The following is a 21185-nucleotide window of genomic DNA, read 5'->3' as shown; positions in this document are numbered from 1 at the left end:
TAGGGTCTCTGAGATTCATACATAGTCAGCTGTCTTCGGACACCGAGGCTATAAGCAGAACACCAAATAGCAGACTAGTTGCCACGAACGGAGGGAAAAATTAGATGTTTCTCCTAAGTAGCAACATGCATGCTGGGCAAAGGGCTCGCGAATATTTCCCTTTCGAAGGGAGTTTGGCAAACGGGGACGGGACGGGGAGAAGGTCTCTGCGATTTGTCCTGGGTACAGGTAGCTGGCAGAAGTCGGGAAGCGGTGGCAACGCGCGGAGACCGGAGGATACCGGGCAACCCTGCGGCACGCAGCCGAGAGCCCGGAGCAATGTTCCTTGGCGATGCTGCGGGAGTTGGGAGAGGGAGAGCCGACACCGACGGCCCCGAACACCGGGGCAGCTTTAGGAAGGGCTTCCCCGCCCGCGGTGAGGGAGCCACACCCGGGGCAAGGGCTAAGGGGGTCCGGGGGCTCTGGGCGAGCCCAGGGGTCTCTCTCTGGGCGGCCCCAGGGGGTGGCGAAGGGAGGTGCGTGCCTCGCCGCGGAACCTCGGCCGCGAGACCGCCTCTGCCGCGCCGAAAGTTTGCGAAGTGCCTCGGCGCTGGGGGGAGCGGGGCGGGGGCTGCCCCGGCGGGGCTCCTCCTTCGGGGCCGGGCCTGGGCGGGCGGAGCGGGGAGGGAGCCCCCAGCCCCGGAGTTGCCGCGGCTGCGGACGGAGCGAGCGGCGATCGTGCTTCGGTGCTCCGCGCAGGAGGAGCCCGCGACGTCGCTGCGGGCGGCCCGGGCGCGGGGCCGGGGCGCTGCCACCATGAGGCGGCGTGGCGGGGGTTGCCTCCTGCCCGCGCCTCCGCAGCTCCTGCTGGTGCTGCTGGGAGCGCTGCTCCGCTCCAGAGGTAAGCGGCTGCCGCGGCACCCTCTGCCCCGCGGCAGCGCGGGGGGCCCAGATGCCGTCCCGGGCTCGGCGGCGGCGATCCGTGCCCCGGCGGAGAGCTCTGCCCGGCCGCGCCGCTCACCTGCCCGCGCCCGCCGGGCGGGGAGCCCTGTCCTGCGCCGCCCCGCCGCCGCGCTTTGTCCGCGCCCCGTCCCGCGCTCGGACGCGAGGCTCTCGCCTTCGCCGTGCCCCGGCGCGACGGGCTGGAGCCGGCGGAGTGCCCCGGCAGGCCGGAGCGCGGGTCGCGGAGAGGCGCTGCCCTGGCCAGCGGGCTTTCCGCAGCGGAGAGCCCGCAGCGCCCACGCGGCCGCTGCTCCCCGCGGAAGTTTGGCGGCGGCGGGCGCGGGCTTTGTTCCCGCGGTGCGAGCGGCGGGCCGGGCCGGGGCGGGTGCGCAGGTTGCCTCGCAGGCTGCCGTGCCCGGCGTGTCGGGACAGCCGCCGCTCCGGAGCAGGAATGCAGCCGCACACCCGCCGCGACGGGCCCCTTAAAGGTACAGCCCGGCTCCGCGGTGGCGCCCCGGGCTACCTGCCTCGCCTCGGCGGGGACTGGGAGTCCTCCCGCAGCGCCCTGGCACAGCGGGGCCACAGCAGGAGCGGTACCAAAAATAGTGACGAGGGGAGGGTTTCGCTGCGCTCTTAGCGAGCCGGGAGCTAGTCCCACGAAGTCTCGCCATAAAAACTTTAGCTTTGTGGTTGCTCTATCAACTGGTATCTGCTGTTTCTTCGTCTTGTGCGGGGGGTTCTTTATTTTACAAGTGCGCCCGGTGGAGAGGAAAACATCTAAACGGTTCGCAGAATTGTTTATAAAGAGTTAGAAGGCTTTTGGGGGAGGGGTGTGGAGAGGAGATACGTACCTCATTTCTCTCCCTTCGCTGCTTTGGCAGCTGCTGTAGAATTTCACCCATCCGTTTTCTCCTATGCTACCCTGAAACTACAGGAAGCATTTGCAGTGGTGCTGCTGACCTCCATCATTCTACAAGTATTGTCCCTGGGGCACAATCATAGGGAGTTTGGGTTTCAAGTAATATTATTTCTCTTCTAACAAGAAACCTAACTGTAGGCAGCTTTGAAGAATGTGCTAAGCTAGCTTGGATAGACTGACTAGAGAGGGGTGTAGTTCTGTGTGTCAGAAAGCCTGCTTTTTAGAAGCCAGAAGTACTCTTGAGTTCCCAAATGCCACACGGATACTTAGCTGCCCTCTAGGAGTGAGAAGGATCTAAAAGATAGCTCTTAGTAGGTACAGATCTGGATGTGTTTTATTTTGGCTATTGCCCAGGTGCTCCTAGTTAATGTGTCTGGGCTGTTAACAGCCATGTGGGGGATGTCTGATTGTAAAATGCAAGTTTGCTAGTACGTGGTTGTTCCTTGATGTCTCTAGGATGCTTTTTTTATGGCAGCTTGTTTCTCTTTCAAGTAGTTTTCTCATCAGAGCACTTTCGTGTATCCTCTTGTCAAGTGACTGTAAGTTTATGACTGGATGTGCCAACTGCTTCCAGAAGTGAATATCCTTTTTCCTTCATTGAAAGATAAGGAAATAAGGGCACAATTTTGCACCAAGGACACAATTCCTGAGCAATCTTTTCCTATTTGAAGCAAGGAAAAACATCAGGCGATATCAGGATGGAGGTGCAGAGAAAATGCCAAACTTTGCCATGAGTTGGTGTTCCTCCACTTAGCTAGAAAATTTTCAAAGTTGTTCCTTAGAAGTACCTGCAGGGTCGATGTGCAGCTTAACTGTCGTAAAGCATCCACAGAAGTTGTGATGCCAAACAGGTGAATTGTTAGAAACACTTGGTCATTTACTACTCTGCCTCAGTACAGAAGAGTGTAAAGCAAACAAGTCTGCAAGACTGACCTTTGACTCTTTTGTAGTGGATAGTGGCAGTTCAAACTGGAGGAGTCTGTGCCAAAAAAACCCCAAACCAACAAAAGAGGTCTGCAAGTATCTTGAGCTCTTGGAAGAGTGTGTTGCAGGTAAAAACAGGTGTAGTGAGGGAATTTAATGCTAATGTCATGCACCGCTGGTGGCTGGAGTGAAGAAGGACCTGGTGTTAAGATGGTCTGTGTTAGTATAAATACAGAATGTCACAGAACCTGTCTGGCTGATGTGTTTGCTGTTCTGGCTCCTGGAGCTCTGCCGGAAAAATACATAGCTACTATCAGAGCTTCACCTCTCAAACATCTTGACTACATTTTATCGTTGCAAACCTGAATGTGTTACTTCTGTAGAAGTATATTTTGCAGTGGGAATCACAATTTCCACTGCCTGTGCTTGGCATTGCTGTTGGTTCTACAGCTCTTAGCCAAGTGCAAAGCACCTGTTTTCTTATTGTCAACTTGGAGCTGATAATGTTCTACTTCCTGGGTGTGCTGAGACTGCTGGGGTTTGCTGATGAGCAATTTGGATAATAGTCACAGATCTCTTGATCACCCTGAATTATCTTTTTTCCAAAGACTTTCTTTTTTCCAAAGTGGTGATGGCACTGAGTAGCATTCCCTGTACTTCTAAAATGAAGAGCAACATGCTGCAGGACAGTGACAAGTGGTGGGTTTTTTGTTTTGTTTTTGACAATTTTGTCTACTAAAATGGAGTGGGAAAGCATATAGCATAAATCTTCCAGTATGAAGTTAACATTATTGATTGTTTAGTGTATCTAAGCAATTTTCTTTTATATTCTCTTTCCAGAAGCTTTCAGTTATGTGCTATAGCACTGTTTTCTGCAGTGGAGAAACTTCTTGTGTATTGGGAGTGTGGGTGTATGCAGCAAGAAAATTAATAGGTGCTTAGTTACATAAAGTGCTTGCATTTCCAGAGTATTTTGTGAACCTTGAAGAGGGATATTCTCTTCCTGTGGGCCACAAAATGAGATTGCAGAAAACTTGTAGCCGTTTCTCTACATTGTATTTGTTGAAGTTACAGAAGAAAAAGTGGTTAGATACATTCAGTTGTTTGTATTTCAAACCAGAAAGCAGTTCTTGCTCCATGTTAACTAGAAAAAGAAATTAAAGTCATTTGCATTTTGTTTTTACTCCTAAACACTCTCCAGACTAGTGAAATTAACATTAAAAAATAGTTAAAACATTAATTCTATGAGAATGATCTGTAGTCTGATAGTGCTCTTGAATCTTCCTGCACCCTTGTGAAATAGGCAAATATTATCCTTGTTTTGTAAATGTGGGAAGTGAAGTAGAAATTGTCTTGCCCAAGGCCAACTCCATTTGCCCTAGAATGCAACCTACCGTTGAACACAATAGAATATATGCTTCATAACACTTATAAAAGCTGATAAAGAGATATTATCTTAAAAACCAGTCAAGGTTTTAAAAATAGGTTTATATAGTAAATGCATGTTCTGAACCTTCATTGAATTCCTTTGCTGCTTGTGACTGCTTCTCTTTTTAATAATACTTGCATTTCTCTTGCTGATGGTCAAAAGATCATAAAGCCACAGAAATTTTACTGACTCTCTGTTAGAAAGGGTGAATTGGTAAATAAAGCGTTCTTAAAAGACATGTAAAAGAAAGGTGGATACTTAATTTCTCTAGTCCTCTGGTTTTTCTAGCTTACCTATTTGTGATGTTTTCTTCTATGTGTTTACATAATAAGATAGTATATATGTAGACTTAAACTGACTGTCTTTTAAGATGTTTGGCTTTGCCTGATAAAACATCCAGAGCTGGAGCTCTGGCATACAGCAAACCTGCTCCCTTAAATGGCATACTATATTTGGTGGCTGTCTTTCACACAAATCACAGCAGAAAACACTGAATGTAGTTGTCATCCATGAATCTCATGTCCTTGATGGTTAGACTCTTGCTTTTGTGTCTGTGGTGCCAGTGGTTCTTTGCCATTGCTGTTATGTTAGGTATTGCTCTTCTATGGGATTTTGTTGTCTCTACTGAGTGAAAACTGGGCACTGTAATGCTCCTTGAATATCTTCTTTCTTCTGTGTAGATTTCCATTTCTCTGTACCAAAGATAGTAACTGTATGGATCCAGGGGCTTGTTATTCTGTAGACTTGTGGTTTATTTGTGCTGTATATCTGGTTGCTCTGGGACTGTTACCTGGGAGTATTTGGCTGCCCTGCTGTTGTGAGTGAATTCATGTTCAGGTTTTTCAGCTTTCCAGGCATGTTTTCTTGTCACTCTTATGCAGAACTGTCTGTTAAATGCTGAAGTGTTCCAGCCTGTGCATTTAGTCTGGGGGACTCTTGAACTGTAGTCAGTCTTTCTGTGAGGAGCAAATTTCCTCAGCTGTTATGAGTGTAGATGAAAGGAGACTCACTATGTAAGAGCAGGAAAATAAGTTTTCATAAAGACTTTATAAATATCAAATGGAGCTGATGTTTGTTGACTTTTGTAGTGCTAAATTGTGAATGACTGAAATTCCTCATATCAAGGAATTATGTAATTTAATATAGAAGACAAAGAGAAAAAGGGAATTGAAGTGTCACGAGCCCAATTCTGATGGTATGAGATACATTAAGCATTCTGGTATAAGCATGTTAGCACACCTGTGGGTTGAAAAGTATTAACAGAAGCTTTGTCTGTCATGAGGTTCTTAGGTGATTAGGTTCTTCTGGTATTAGCCACCAGTCAGCAAGTCACAAACCATTAAGATTAACAGGCAGTAATGTAGATGCATATTCAATGTTTGTACTGCCAGTTGCAGTTTTGTCAAAAAATGTATGACTGAAGACAGCACAGATCTTGTTTCTCCAACTGTTGTATGTTGATCACAACTTTCTGGTGTTGCAATACTCAGAAGTAAAAAGCACCAGATTTTTTCCCTGAGTGGGTTAGAGGTAGAATAGAATTCACCTTCTTGTACTGTAGTGATGAGGTTGTGTAAAGAACTGTTGTCCAGCAAGGCTTCCAGTAGATAATGTATTTGCCTGAAAACAGACCGCATATTCTGTAGTGTCAAGGTGGAGTTTTACTCTTGGAGTTAAATCTACCAGCAGTGAGATGCTATCATGACTCCAGGCAGGGGAGACCCCTCTCCTGGCTACCAGCGTGGTGACTTCCTCCGTATGCCCTAGCAGGGCATAGTCTTCTGTGTCTCTTTGTTACTGCCTGACAGCCCCTCCCAGCTGCTGGAGCTTTCTGTTTCTATTGCATAGCAGCAGTTCTTTAATCAGAAATCTTGTTAGTATTCAAGGATAATTGATCCGACTCTCTGGTAGGGGGTGGGGACCCAGCCTTGCATCCTTCTCCTACTTGCCACCCCCAGTTTGACCCCTGTTGTCTCTTTGTTTTCTCCTGTTAAGTTTGTGCCAGTGATGTGTGTGTGTGCTGTTTTTCCAAGCAGCCTGAAGTTGGCTGTAACCAAGAGCAGCAGTTAAATAGAGCCCGATTTCCCCGCTTCCTGGCGTTCAGTTGTTCGGCTCCATTTTCTGGTCTTCTGTGTTTTTGATTTGCAGAGAAGGAACTTACTTGGTGCCCCCGGGCATCTCTTAAACCCATTAGAACAAACTCCATTATTTCACTGTACTTAGAAATCCTCCTCCTTTAGTCCCAGCATCCATCAAAATAATGTATCCTCTGTAAGGCCCTCTGGAAAATGTTTAATAGGATCTTTTCAAACTCAAGGAGAGTTCCAGTTGGAAAGGGGGAGGGGAGAAGGCTAATGGAAGATCTGACTGTGACTTGCAGAAAGCCTGAACTTGGCCTGTGTCAGCTCTCCCTTCACCTCCATGCTGAGGGAAAGCTGAACAGAGCGGATCCAACACTGGGATCAAAGCTGGAAACAAAAGGCTTTGGGAGAAAAATTTCCCGTCTGGCCAAGAGGCAGCCACACAAAAGTGGTGCATAATTTATCACTCGAGGTTTATTTCTGCTGTGCTCCTTCTGGAAAGAGAAGGAAAAAAGAAGTGACTCTCCTGCTGTTTCGAAGTGGATAAGTGATGGCTTTGGAGATTTGAGGCAGGAAGGAGCTAGAGATACCATGGAAAAACTTTTTCAGTGCATTCTGTACCCAGCTCCTCTCTTGTCAGATGTGGTAAGACGTTATTTCTGTTGAGGGGAACCCTATTCTTGCATTTTGAAGTTTCAAAGAGTGAGGACTTTTAACTTCTCTGATAATTTACAAATCACAGTAGAGTGGTGTTGCCCTTGGCAAAATCGAGTTCTTTGACTTTCCAAGGTGTTTTTCTTAACTTAAGGATTGGTCTAGGTGCTGTGGCTCTGTGTAACATCAAGGAAGAGGCTACATTTGCCCCAAAGGGCTTATAGTCTTAATTGGACATCTGACATCTGATAAGGATCAGGGGTGTGATAATTCTACTGGGATAGATAAGGTCAATATTAAAATGGTATAGCTTTCTAATTAAATTTCCTTTAGCTTTGGTTTAATGGGAAAAGCTTCTAAAGTTTTTCATTCCAATTGCTTCTTAGAACAAAGATAGAGAGAGTTTTTGGGTAGGAGTTGCTATCAAAGACTACTGAAAGCTGGTAACTGTGTAAATAAGTTACAGATGAGGAAGCAGATGCAAGAGTAAACCATGAGAAGAAGGTAAGAGGATATAGGAGTATAGATATTAACAGAAGCAAAGATAGGCGTTTTGGAAATGAGAGCCAAGGACTTGAGCTGGCAACGGAACAGAAGAGTAGTGTAAGGAAATCCAAGTGGAGTAATTATGTGGGATCTGATGGCAGAAAGAGTTGTTAATTAGGTAGGATAAAAGATGGAAATTTTGAAAGTGAAGGTGAGCACTGAGCAGAATTTAACTGCTGAGACAGGGAAAGACTGACTTTACTAGTGCTTTAAAGGAGGATGTGACAAATTGTTAGGAATCCGTGACAGTAGAGTCCCTGACCTAATGGGGTGATTTTATGAAGTATTAGGAGCCTAGCAATGGAGTCAGAGGTGGAAAGGGAGACTATTAGCAGAACACTGAGATGGTGAGCCCATGAGATAGAGGTGGTTATGGAACTATCTGCAGTGGTGGAATGTGGGATCTGTCAGCCTTGGGAGCACATAAACGAGAAGGATTTTTGAGTGGGATGTCCAGGAAGGTATTTTGGAGGATAGTATTGTCTGGAAAAGTGTATGAAATGGGAGGGCAGAACTGAAGAGAGAAGCTGGAATTTTGGAGATAATTGCCTGGACAAAAGCATGAAGTGAGAATAGATGATTACTGTGGGTTTGGTAAGAAGTCTGGATACAGAAGCAAGTTGTAAGTCTGGTGGCAGAAAATTGCGGCTTTCCTGGAAAAGGAGCCTACTTCTCTTCCCCTTCCCCATTAAGACTTGCTGTGTGAAAGAGTGAATCATGATTGTGAACTGTTAAAACATAGGCACCCGATGTTCTCAGCCTTCTTCTCTGAAAGGCTTGTAAGAAGCATTCTGGCACTATGCAAGGTTAGAGGGAAATACACACTCTGCTTCTTTAGCCTGAATCTCCAGCTCAGTCAGTTCATTTGACTTGGTGACAGCTGGTAGTGCTGGGAGAGCTTCTTGCTTAAGGTGCAGCCATTCAGTGTATCAGAACTGTCTCATGGGATCTAGGATTAGAGTAAAGTAAAGACACACCTTCTTTTTTTTTTTTTTTTCCTCTTTTCTTTTTCTTTTCCTTTGTGCTCCCACCAGATTTTAGTTCTAAATTTCCATAACTGCTGAATAGTCAAATCCTTTCTTTGCAACTCTGAGGGCAGGGGGGGAAAAAAAAAAAAAAAAAAAGAGAGAGAAGTCTCTCAGGGTTGTAATTTCCTGCTTCTCTTCCAAGCTTCTGAGGATGAACCAGGAGGTGGGATAATTCTCTGAATTAAAATTGCATTTTTTAAGAGGAAGCCATCTTTACTGCTGTCCTTTCTTTGTTATTCAGACTTTGCCACTTCTTCAGGCTTGGCAAATTTAAGAAATGAGGTTTTTGAGGCCTCAGAGGCTGTGTTCTCCTCACTGTGATTTTTGAAGCCTGTTACTCCTGAAAAGCCTGAGTTGAGTTTCTTGTGGCTGGAGGACATGCCACTAATTTGTGCTGCCTTTATAAAAGGGCCTTGATCAGCATAGTACCTATTAGCATGAGGAAAAACATAATGAGTCTGTCTGTGAGAGAAAACTAGAGCATTTGTGGCATGGGAAAGGGGAGATAAATTGCAGGCTGCCATTCTGGAGGCTTTAATAGCCAAGAAATAGGACAGAATAGTCATTGGTAAATAGGAATGCTAGAGGGCTATCTGCATTTTTATCATGGCTCTCAAATAGAAGTATTCAGTGTCTAAATCTTAGAAAGCCTGATGTAGGAGTAAATGGGAGACCGGGGCAGGAGTCCTTCAAGAGCAACAGTCATTGCCCTGCAAACAGACCTAAGTTTAATACAAGGAAAGAGCAGGTTGAGTTCAGAGCTGTATGCATGCAGAGATGCAGTGGTGAAGGGAATTTTCTTGGGCATTGACTTGGAAACAGGGAAGGACTGATTTGTCTGGTTGGTGTGGTTATGGCCCTTTGCTATCTCAGGGAAGGCTGCCTCTGGATCTGACTTCTTTCCTGATCCAGTGAACAGCAGCTGCAAGAGGGTGTTGACTCATGAACAGTTGATTGCCAAGCGATTGTCTCCACCACTAGGGTGGTAACCTCATGTGTTCCAGTTTGAACTGTCACCACTCATGAATCAATACTGTCTGTAGGCCTTTGTTCACTGCATTTTTGAGTGTATGGAAGAATTCAGACCTGCAGTCAGCATTACCTTAAACAACAGAAGACTTTTAGGCCTTTTGGGTGTTAGTTGTTGGTTTTAGGGGGTTTTCTTTTGTTTGTTTGTTTTGTTGGGTTTTTTTCCAGGCATGAGGTTCTTTTGTCTGGGAAGCAGGTGGATCCCCTGTCTGTGCCTCAACTCCTCTACAAGGGCAGATTTGTCATCCTTGCATCTTTGGCAGTTATGCTGAGTAATTTCTATGCTACAAGTACTCAAGCAAGACCAACCTTGGTGTTCCTTGACTTCTGCAACCTTTGCCTACAAACTGGCTTGAAGCAGCTTGCTTACTAACAGGAGAAGCCTGTTATTTCTCTGAGGTTTCTCTTGTTTGTGACCTGCCTTCTGTGAACTGGAAGATGAGGAGCTGTAATCTTCTGCTGCTCTTAGTGCAAATTCCAGACTAGAACAAAATAAGCAAATTGCTTAGGTTTGAGTTTTCCAGTCAATTGTCCCTAGAAAATGTTGGGTGTTTTTTTGGTGCTTCTTTTCTTGCCTTCTTATGGTTAGTTCTTCACCCACAAGTCTTTAGAAGTCTGTGAGCAAACTTTTAAGCTTGAAAGGAATGTCTAAAACAAAAAAAAAAAAGGACAATTCCTGTGATACCATGTAGTAACTTTTTCTTGGTTGGTTGAGCTGGGTAGGCAAACTTGATGATGTATGCTGGAAGAATAAGAGAAACTCAGATGATTATTTTTTGAGAAAGGACCCGTGAGCAATTTTTGTGATGAGATACTTTAGAGCAGACTGGCAAGAAAGAGGGGATAGTAGACACTTGCCGCCTTTAAAAGCTTGGCAAAACCCCATTTAGCTTAATTGGGTATACAAGGTGAAACCTAACACAGTTGCAATATAGAAATAATGGGAGAAATAACAGGGCAAATTAGACCTATGTACAATTCATCAATTGTAGGATAAAAATAAACAGTACTCAGACAGAAGAAGCCTTCCAGCAAGGAAGGGAGTGAGGTAGAGATGACATCTTTGGTATGTACATCTTGACTTACTCGCTCAGGCAAAACAGGCTCTGAGCTCAGGCTTCGATTAAGTAACAGGAACAGCTGCCAAAACACCTACGTTTGCTGGCTAATACACTGCAGTGCATTGGTCCTGCAGGTTAATCTGGGAAAGGCACGGAGAATGTTATCTGGGTTTGTCTTGGTTTTTTCCTTGAACAATATAACAACATGCTTTGCATCCTGTATGTCAAGATCTTAAACTAAATACGGTGGCAATGCTAAACCTGCCTCTTGAAGTGTTGTGAGGACAGAGGGCCATTTGAGTTGCACCCCAGAAGACCAGGTAGCCTCAGGAGCCAGCTTTTCTGACATTGCAGGCTGCATACCAAAGTCTCCGAGGTATGTGCTTTGTGGCTCCATGCCCTTTAGAGACAAGCAGAACGGGGGTGGCTCACAGGAGAAAACTGACAGTAACTCCATAAGGAGAATATTATCTGTTGTGGGATGGGACTGAGCTAAGATGGGTAGACAGCACAGACCCTCTACAGGCCCACACTAATGACCCTCAGGAACCTTTGCATGCCTAAGGCTCTGTGTGGCTGTGCTGGCTGTGTAAGTGGCCCCAGCAAGTAGGACGTGTTTCAACTGCTCAAACCATGAGAACTGAATACAGTGCTGAGATTTTCCTCCTATACTAATCAAGAGCAAATTAAATATTTGACTCCCATAAGAACGAACTCCAGAGCTCTGTATGTTCTTCCATTGTAACCAAAGGGAAGTCAACTTTTTTGTTTTCAGATGTGCAAAGACATAAAATTACTAGATCTATGAGATCTATGTAATGATTGCTACAGAGTAGGACTGGAAGGATTTCCATTGCTGATCTCAGCAGCACCAATACCAATTCTTTTTATGCAATCTCATCCAAAGCAGCAAAAGTTGTCTCCACCTAAAAGTACAAGATAATCACAGATTGAAACCAAATGAAAATGCTGTCCATGCCTATGAAAACATTGTTTCTGGGGTTTGACACGCCTTTTGACGCTTGGGAAGCAAATAATTTAATCCAAAATTCACATGAGAAACTAGTCAGCATCTAAACCAGAACACAAGCTGCTATAGCAGAAAAAAGAAGTCCGACCCTGCTAGCCAACTAGACTGCCACGAGTTATTGTGCAAAGTTATTCTACTACTTAGCACCTAGTGCTAAGTGAAAAGTGCAAAATCAAGTCAGACTTTTACCAAATACTGAACTGGCATGTGCAGTTTGGATTGCAAGTTGGATACAGGGAGGATACCATAAAAAAAAAATATTGGAATGAGAACTAAAAGGAGAGGCTGAGAAGAACATTTTATAATCTTATGAGTAAAATATAAAATATATTAGAGCAAGGAACACTCATATTACTAGAAATAAAATGTTATTCTTTGGAACATTTAATTTCTATCCTTGGACTCCATGCCATGTATCCCTTTCTGTTAAAGCCTCTGTGGAGACAGGCCCTTCGTATCTTGAATCCACTTCTGGAAGAAACTCAAGCGTGCTGTTTTTTACATGTGGGTAACACTTGCAGAGCTTGTTTTGCCAATAAAAGTGTCTTTGAATTGATTGTGGTGGGATGCGCTGCGAGTTCTGATGTAACATGAGGCTCTTTGCAAGTGCAGATTTTGATGAGAACTCGTCTCTAAAATCTCTAGTAATTTTGTTTTCTTGTTGCTGTTGTGAATTGGCTCCTTTCTTTCTGTGGTCCATTGTTGTATGGATTCCACCTGGTTAAGAAATTTGATTTATCTTTGGAGGCCTGAACTGCTGTCTTTGCTAGCAGGAAATAAACAATGTTCCAACTGTCCCCAGTTATTGCCCACTTGCGTTTCTGCAGATCCATGTCTTTTGCAAGCATGCTAGAAGAGATGACTTATGGATCATGAATTGCATTTTGCCAGTCCTCTGTTCCTTCATATCTATCAATTTAGTTCTCTCCTCCTTTTTAAATTTCGTAAATTAAACACACTGCTTAAAATGATTGAACGGTGGGTTGGACCATGGAGGTCTGGTTTGCCTGGGACACGGTGGCTTGTTTCAGGTGGCACTAGGAATGCAACTCCAAATGACTTACAAGGGCATGTTACTGATTCAGAGTAGGGTTTAGGATAATCTCGCTTTATGGGAAATATTGTCACCAATATACAGTTTTACGGTAAGATAAAGCCCATGTTCTGGAATAGCAAAATTGGAGGAATTTTTGCTCCTGCTGCCTTTTCTTTTAGTAAGCTTGATATCTCTCAGAGAGAAATTTTTTTGGTGGGGGTGCAATGATGTTGTCACTGCTGAAGATTGTTCTTCTCTGCCTGCAATGTATGTGGCTTGGCCTCCAGCTGCTGGGCTTTCTTGGCCCAGGGGTGTGGTTTCCTGTTGCGCCTAGTCTGGTGTAACTGTGGGTTGACCCAGAGAGCAGTCTCACTCTCTTGTCCCTTTGATAGGTCTGTGTAGATATCTGCTGGATGAATCAGTCCAGCTTGTTGGTCTGTCACAGAACTGGCCTGCAGGATGGTGAAACCACAGTTTGTGTGGTATTGGCAAGCTGAAGTGAATTGCTCATCAGTATAGACCTGATGGAAGGACAGAGGGAGGCAAGACCAAGCATTTTTTTGGCACTGACTTGCTGCTTCTTTGCTTTGCCTTAATAGTAATTTGGAATGGCTATCCCTAGAAACAAGGGAAGATGAGAATTCAAGCCCAAGATTTAATTTCTGTGGCTTATGTAAGCATAGGCCTCTTTATTGTATTGTTACTTGTATGACAGTCTTAGTGCTGTATTAGCATCCAAGTGTGATGAAAGATCAACCCATAGATGTTGCAATTGGTGCAGTACATTAATTGGTGATGCCCTTTGTGGTGGAAACTTCTGTTCATTAGGGTTGGAAGCAAAGACCTACTATCTTATTTTAGTTGGGCTACCACAAACTAATGTTGTGAGTTGTTGCCCGAGAAATGGTCAATCTGAATATGAAAAGCTTTATCCCCTTGCTACTGCCTTGATTCTTCTTCCTTAATCTTGCCTTTTAAATGACTGATGTCTAGCAGAGAGTTGGTTTTTGACCCTTATTCGCAGACTCTGGATCAGTTTTGCTTGCTCTCCCCACCACCCTCCACTGGTGTAGTTAGATGTGGTTTGACAAGCCTGGCCTGGGCATGCACACAAAAGAAGGCACAATCCACTCTTCTCCTGAGCTGATGCAGAAACGGCAGTGCTGATGCGAAGTGTCTGGTTAGTCACAGGAAGACAGAGCTAGCTGTGGGAAAACATAAGCTGTCTAAATGGCCATTCCTGTTCTCCCTGAATGAATATGTGGCAGGCTGAAGGGGAAGATGTGTGTAGGATGAATCTTACACATGAATTGTCAATTGGATCACGTAAAGATTCACTCTAATGGAAATCAGAGCTTCACAGTGTTACATGCAGCATGTGCATACAGTAAGGACAATCCCTACTCTGAATAATTAGTAATTTCTACATGTGCTAAATTGACAGATGTATGAAATAATGAGGAAAAAGCCCTCAATGAAATACTGATTAATGTAGTAAATAGAGGCTCCACTTAAGCTCTGCCTTTTAGTCTATATGGTGATGCTTCTTGTCCTGTCTTCTCCATCCTGTCCTTCTGTTGAAGCTGCCTTTCTCTAATTACTCTTTTTCCTCCTCTGATATGCTGCACGCAAGATTAACACAATTAGAGACATTTGTTGCATCTGAGGTCTGATACTGGGAGAGTGAGAATTCTTCTCAGATGTAATGTCCTTTAAAGAGGATTTAGTTGCTCTTTTTGCCCTGGATAATGCATGTTCCTGTTATGTGCCAGCATATTCAATAAACAGTTGGCACTAGTCTAATGAGGAGCATCATATCTAAACCCAGCTCATAGAGATCTGTTCTGTGTCCACGACTCTTCCGCCCTTTCCCCTATCCTGACTGTAGCATCTCTTAGGATGGATCACAGAATGGTATTTAACCATGTAATCACAAAAGTCAAGAAATTTGAGACCAGAAGCTTAACTTGGGCTTGGTTAGAAATCCAAGTTTTAACCCTAGATTCCTGACTTGGGATAGTTTAGCTGTGGCCAACTTTACCTAATAATTACTAAATGTTCCTTTCTGCTACTCTGTAGCAGCAAGCTAGATTGCTGGGTAGAATTCTGTAAACACATAGTTGGCTCCAGTGGCTGTATTTACCCAATAGCTTAAGTGGTTTTCCCTGCATCCCCTGGAGATCAGCTGTACAGAACTTGGGTTGGGAGTGCCATCGTAGCAAGCTGTAGCATAAAGATTCCCCATGGTTCTTGGGCCAGGTGTGATAATAGCTAGGTCTGGGATTTTTTTACTTTTCTCTAAGGATAGTTGACAACTTTATTTTGGAGTCCACAGACTTTTTTCTTTTGAGGGTAAAGAAGTTAACCGTGGTGACTGGTTGCTTAATAGCTGGTTTTTTTCTGCACACGAAAGTCAGTGGCTTTTCCCCAGATTAGAATGTTACAATTTTAAACATTTACTGTACTCAAGTGTAGAATGACCTAATTCACTGTGTTTATTCCTTTTCATAAGAATTTTCAGCACAGTAGTATGCCTATCCTAGTTCCAAATGTACAAACACTTGGTAAGCAGACTGTAAGAAGAAAATAACCTGTGAGCCACTGTAGTAGACACATCTGTAAAGCCTTAAACAGGAAATGGCCCCAACTACTTCTGTCAGTTTGCCTCTGAGGCCATGGTTCTGCAAGCAGTGAAGCAAAAGAAGAAATCAAACTGGGCTGGGTGAGGAACAGTTGGAAGATCCTTCAAGTTTGCATCTTTTTGAAGCTTGTTGCCCACTGTGCCACTTTTGCTCATCCGTCTTTTTATCAGGCTGCACAAAGCTATGCCAGTTTATGGGGGTTTTAGGACTGGGAGAAAGGGAAGGAGGGCTAAGAGTTCTTTAGGGTAGCACAGCTGATGAATATAAAATCATCCTCCTGAAGCTTCTTTCCCGTTTTGAGCAAACATAATTGTGTTTCTGGAGAACCTGAGAGTTGTGTTATCACTTAAATATAGTTAAGTCAAGGCTGCTTTCTGTCTTTTGCTTATTGTGCACAGAAGGTTTGTTTCAGAGGGGTACCTGGAAAGAAATCAAGAAACTAGATTACAGCATGAAGGGCAGGAGATTTTATCTTCCCCATGGAAAACAGACATATTCCTCTGAGGCCTTGATACCTAAATCATCATCTATGTATTCAGTTTGCCAAGTGTTTGTGCAGTTTTAAGGAGGGGTATGGGAATGATTTCCAGAATGCTGTTGCTATTTGTAATTCCACATCGTTTGATAACGTACAGTAAAAAATGAAGGGAGGGTAGTGAAACTCTAAGCATGCTTCTCAGAATCTGGACTTAGTGGACCACATTCAGCCTCAGAATAAAGGACCAGGAACTGGGAAATATAACTGAGCTCAGCCTCTGAAGCTGAGATAGATGCTATCATGACTGTAATGGTGTGTAGCTTAGTTGGGTACTGTGACTTAAGCTGATCTGATCTTGACTCATCAAGGTTTGTTGGCTTAAGGTCCAAATGTACCAGCTGTTCCTACTTAGAGAATGATCCACAGGAGTAAATGTTACGTTCTTACAGTGTCTGGGAATGGTAGCATAAGGTACCAGAAAAATTCAGCTAATTTAGTCAAGATACAAACTGCGCACTAGGGCCTTTTTTCCCTCCTTGGAAATACTTCTTTTTTTTTTTTTCCTGACTGAAAAAATACTGCACAGCTATTGAAAATAATTAGTATATAACTTCTCCACTTAGGTGTGGAAAGAGAGTGAAAAAAGTCTGTATTCAACTGAAAAACCTCCCAGAAACTTCTCAAGGTAGACTGTAATTATTTGAGATAAAATTCTGCTACAAGCAGACAAGTAGTCCTGTGTTCTGTCACTTCTCTACTGTTATCCAGTCATTTTAGGTAGCATTTATAGCACTGATGGGTTTGGGTTGCTCTTTGATCAGAGGAGGTACTCTATATTTAGCCGAATAATATTATGTCTTGCAATGCCCACAAATTGGCTTAAAAGCTTGATTCAACTTGATTTGTCTGTTGTACCCTACTCCCCAAAGTATGGTGGAATAACAGAAGGAAAATTGCTCTTGAGTCATTGTGGTAAATGCAACTGTAAGACAGGAGACATCACGCTGTCTATTCATGGGTTCTGGCCCTGAGATCATGGTTCTAGCAAAAGGAAGTATGCTTGCATGGAGGACACAGAAGAGTTTAAAAGCTTTTCGAGTATGAAAAATTCTTCTTCCAGGGCTGAATGATGTGCCTGCTTAAATGGTTTCTGAGCTTTATGAGGAATCTTTTATTAAGATACGCACTTCAAATCCTGGAACTTGGTCCAGGAAGTAGTATCAGAAGCCATTCTTAATAATATTGTTAATACAGACTCTTCTTGTGAGAAAAATCCGCAGGCATCTTTAGCCTGCTTTTCTATGGAAGCAATGGTTATTTCAATATGTGTGCATATCTTCTCACAAAAAAAACCTGGTCCCAGAGAATAGAAGTTTCATGAAAATAGGCCTCACAATAAAGGGAAGGGACCACAGAAGCAACTTGGCTGTGGGTGAAGATTCCTCATGAGTTTGCATTTTGTTAGACATGAAAGAATCCTCTCCCTCCATTTGGCAAAAGATGCATCAAAATGGACTGTTAGAGATGAATCCATCTGAAACTGGCTTTGTTAATCCCATTTCTCATGTAGCTATTGAGATTATTCAGGTGTGCAAATTGGAGTCTTACTGGACATAAGCCTATTTCCACGTCCCCAAGCAGTGGCAATAGTCTGAGTGGTTAGTTCATCAAGCCCAGGAGATGTTTAGTTCTCTCTCATTAGGAGGCAGAGGTCTTTAATGGGCTTTAATTGGGTTGCACTTTAGGATTGCTCAAAAGCTTTATTTGGTTTAGGATGTGGCTGCTTGATTAGAGAGTGATATTTCTGGAAAGAAGAACGTTAAACCTGTGTTTTGAGCTAACTAGTTGCCAGCTATTTCCCAAATATGAATGAGGTTTGGGGTTGGGGGTTTTTTTGGTTTTTTTTATGTTTAAACTCATGAAGTTTTTGGGCTGGATTTTATCTGTTAAGGTTCTGATATTGTGCTCGTCCCCATCTTAAGGGTCCGTGGAGGCTGTGCTCTCTTGCATACCAAGAAATTTTAACTAGAATATCTGAAATAATTACTACTCCCAGTGATCCACCCTGTGCCTCTGAGTGGCTGAATATGAGGTAAAATATTGCTGAATGTCACAGTTTACAGCCTGGCAACTTCCGTATATTTTAGCGTGCTGGGTTATAAACTGGTGCTTTAGGAACTGTGCACAAGTGTCCTGAGGTAATGTATTGCCAGATAAGATCCTCTGGATTGCTGGGTCTAGTCTGATTGAACTGGAAAGAAGCTGCAGGCGTGACTCTCTTTTCCCTCTGGAGACGTGCCTCTTGCTCTTCAGGCCGTGCAACAAGGCCTGTGTGCGTCAGCCTGGCCAGGGCAGAAGGTAGCTGAGGGCTTTTGCTAAGGGCAGGGAAAGAAAGGAAAGGTGTCCTGTTTACTTCTAGACATCCTCAGTGTCTTGAAACACAAGAGAGACATTTTATAATGCAAGTTGAACCAGTTCTGATGGTTTTTCCTAACTAGTTACATCAGAAAGGCCAAGGATCATTACTTCTTTTGCTGATTTTTTTTCTTTCAGCCTTCCTCCCCCTCCACCTTTTGTCTTGCTTTCAGTTCACCCATCTGCATCTGGTCTTGCCCAGGCAGCTGCTGCTCTATTTGTATGTTCCCTGGGGGAGCTCTGGTGCTCCTTTAAGATCTCCTGTTGCTTTGGGAATTCACCTTTTAGACATGGTGCTTCATTAGCCTCTCTCATTTATTTAGTACTGTGAGAAAAGATTTCCCCTCCCAAAAAGCAGAAGAACAAGTTTCCAGCAGCATGTGCTTGAGAGAAGAGTGTCTCTATGTAAATAGAACAGGTTTAAAAGCTATTGGCAAGGGAGCAGCTGGAGAGGTTTTGAAGCAATATTGTTTGACCGAGTTGGCACTGCGAGGCCCTTTGGCGGCTAAGGCTGAAGAAATCCCCCCTGCTCTTTCTCCTTTGGGAAGGTTTGTCCACTGACAAGTGACTGCGCTGCCCCTGTGCAGTGTTGCCTCTTGTCCCCTGCCTCGGTCTCAGCACGGTTGCTCCTTTTTGTTGCAGCTCGTTAGAGGAAAAATAGCCATTTGGGATTTTTTCAACCATTGGGTTCTGCATTTCCTCCTTTGCCGCCCCTCTCCCCTGCCGGGCGTTGTGGGAGAGTCGTCCCCTCTGCAGGCGATGGTGGGAACGACTCCGGCCTCACTTATCATCAGTGACAAATCAATGGCAGCCTTCAGAAAGCTGGCCCCCAGGATCCCCGCTCGGCCCAGCTCTGGAGCAGTGGGAGGCTTCCCTGGTGGATAAAGGACTCCTTGCAGCCCTGACTTGTTGCCTTAAATCTAACTGAGGAAACCTTTTCAGTCTCTTCACCAGTGGCCCCCTCCCCTCTCGATTTGTCTTGGGGAAGGTGGCGGCTGGTGGAAGGGGGGCACATGGGGAGGTGGGGGGAGACGAGAGTGGGAGAGCATTGGGGTTTGTAACACTTTTTTCTGTTTCCCTTTCACAATAGCCTGGCTAGTGCATGCAGAGCTGGGCTCACAAAGCCTCCCCGAAGCGCCCGGAGTCCTGCGGGGCTCCTCACAGTGAAAGTTTGCTGTGTGTATTCCTACCAACAATACAGCTGGGCCCAGCAACAGGCTCTGGCTTTGGGCAAATATTTCTACAGCTTTTCCTTAATCGCTTTTGAGGGGAGGAGGGTGAGATGGGTTTGAGAGGTAGGAGGGCGAAAGAAATTTTGTATATGCAAAGGAGACAAAAATAGATATGGGTGGATGGATTTCTCTCTGGCTTCTGTGGTCCAGGATTCTAAAAGGAACCTTTGTCAGCTTCCATGCTAAAGCTAGAGAGGGTTTGGGGAGCATCAGTGTTGGATTTGAAGGAGAAGGGAGGTTAAGGCAGACAACGCGTAGTGGTTTCAGCTCAGCCAGTCTAGAGGTTTTTTTGTTTTCCTTTAAGTAGGAAGAATAGCTGACAAGCCCCTCCTGTGTAGTTTAATCCAAAGTGTTGCTGTAGACTGGAAGTACAGCCTTTTCTTGTGCTAGGTATGTCTAGCTTATTTCTGCTTAGCTGTTCTGTAGGGTTTATGCTTGATTTCCTGTTCTCTCTATTACCTGTGAATTATCTCTCAGCTTCTAGTTCATTTGATCTGGGTCACAGCTCCAGACTGGAAGAAATCAGAGAAGTGATGTTCTTTTAAAGTAAACTATTTCACCTTTACTGTCTGATAGGTTTTCAACTTGAATGTTGCTTGAGTCCACTGCTGTAGCCCTGGCAAAGACAGGTAGACTCATAGCTATATGCTGGTTTTGTCCCCTGTTTCTAAAGCTGCAGTGGAGATACCTAAACAGCATGAAACTGCTTGATTGGGTCAAGAAGAGATCATGTGAGCCCACTTCTCTGTAGCATTATGTGGAAAAATTAGCCAGGCCACCTCCTTTAAACATTCTTTTCCACCTCTGCAGGGCTGGCAGCAAGCTTGGCATTCCCACAGTTTGGAGTTAAATTCTTATATTGATTAAGCTGTGTTGCATGTGTATTGAAGGTTCAAATGTCGTCTTAGACCTGATGTTTGTGTTAGAGTAGGAGTGATACCAGAAGCATAATCCTTGTTCCAGGTGTGTTATGTCAGAAATTAAATTTGGGCAGGAGATGCTTACCTGTGTCAGTGTTCTCCCAGAACAGGGAGTAGTTTTGCTCTAATGCCATAGTTACACAGATGGTTCACACTGAACACAACTAGGGGCTGCATATATGGAGAGTGAGTTTACTGGACTTTCTGTCCAAGGCCATATGCAGGATGAATGAGACTACTGTGCAATGGTAAAGCTGAGAGTAAAGTTCTTAGCATGGATATAACCAATGCTTTTAAATAAGGGATATCCTTGCCTTCCATTTGGAGGTGAGCACAGAATGTAAATCCTTATTTGTAGGAGGAAATTACTGATAGGCCAAATACAGATCCGAGTAAAAAGAACATAGAGTAACATCTGTCCTTAAGAAGATGTTCAAGCACTCTTACCCTTGCTAGCATCTGGTGACTGCCCCTTTGTTTTCTATTACTGATGATACAGTATTTGTAGCAGCGTTCTGTCCTTAGAGCATCACAACTACTAGTGAGGCAAGGTTTGTAGGAAAAGAGAACAACCTTAGTTAGACCAAACTAATGTGGCTGGAAAAACAAACAAGATTTTGGGAGCAGTTTGTCCTGAGAACTAAAATAGAAGCCTAAGTCTTTAAATTAAGCACAAGTTGAGAACAGTTGCTTTGAGTTCAGCTTGACTGTGTTAGTGAATTAGATATTACAAAGAAAGTTCCTGATACTTCTGGAGCAGAAGGGGGATGATGTGTAGAAAAGGAGTTGGTGCATTAGGGGCCAAGCCTACTCCAATCCTTGCCTGATTTTCTCTTTCAG

At 44.2% G+C, this 21185-nt stretch overlaps 1 protein-coding gene across 3 annotated transcripts in view; it reads left to right on the top strand.

The window, feature by feature from the left end:
- The first annotated feature begins 669 nt into the window (after positions 1–669).
- Positions 670–21185, top strand: part of LRP4 (LDL receptor related protein 4) — an 83738-nt gene continuing 63222 nt past the window's right edge. For all 3 annotated transcript variants that reach the window (XM_032112290.1, XM_032112289.1, XM_032112291.1), the window contains exon 1: positions 670–880. In XM_032112290.1, the coding sequence (XP_031968181.1) occupies positions 796–880 (85 nt within the window). In that variant the 5' untranslated portion in view covers positions 670–795. The remainder of the gene's footprint in view (positions 881–21185) is intronic.

The sequence above is a fragment of the Corvus moneduloides genome, chromosome 6, assembly GCF_009650955.1.
Source record: "Corvus moneduloides isolate bCorMon1 chromosome 6, bCorMon1.pri, whole genome shotgun sequence".
NCBI lineage: Eukaryota > Metazoa > Chordata > Aves > Passeriformes > Corvidae > Corvus > Corvus moneduloides.
Note: the sequence above shows the minus strand (reverse complement) of the source record. Positions and strands in the feature narration are given on the sequence as shown.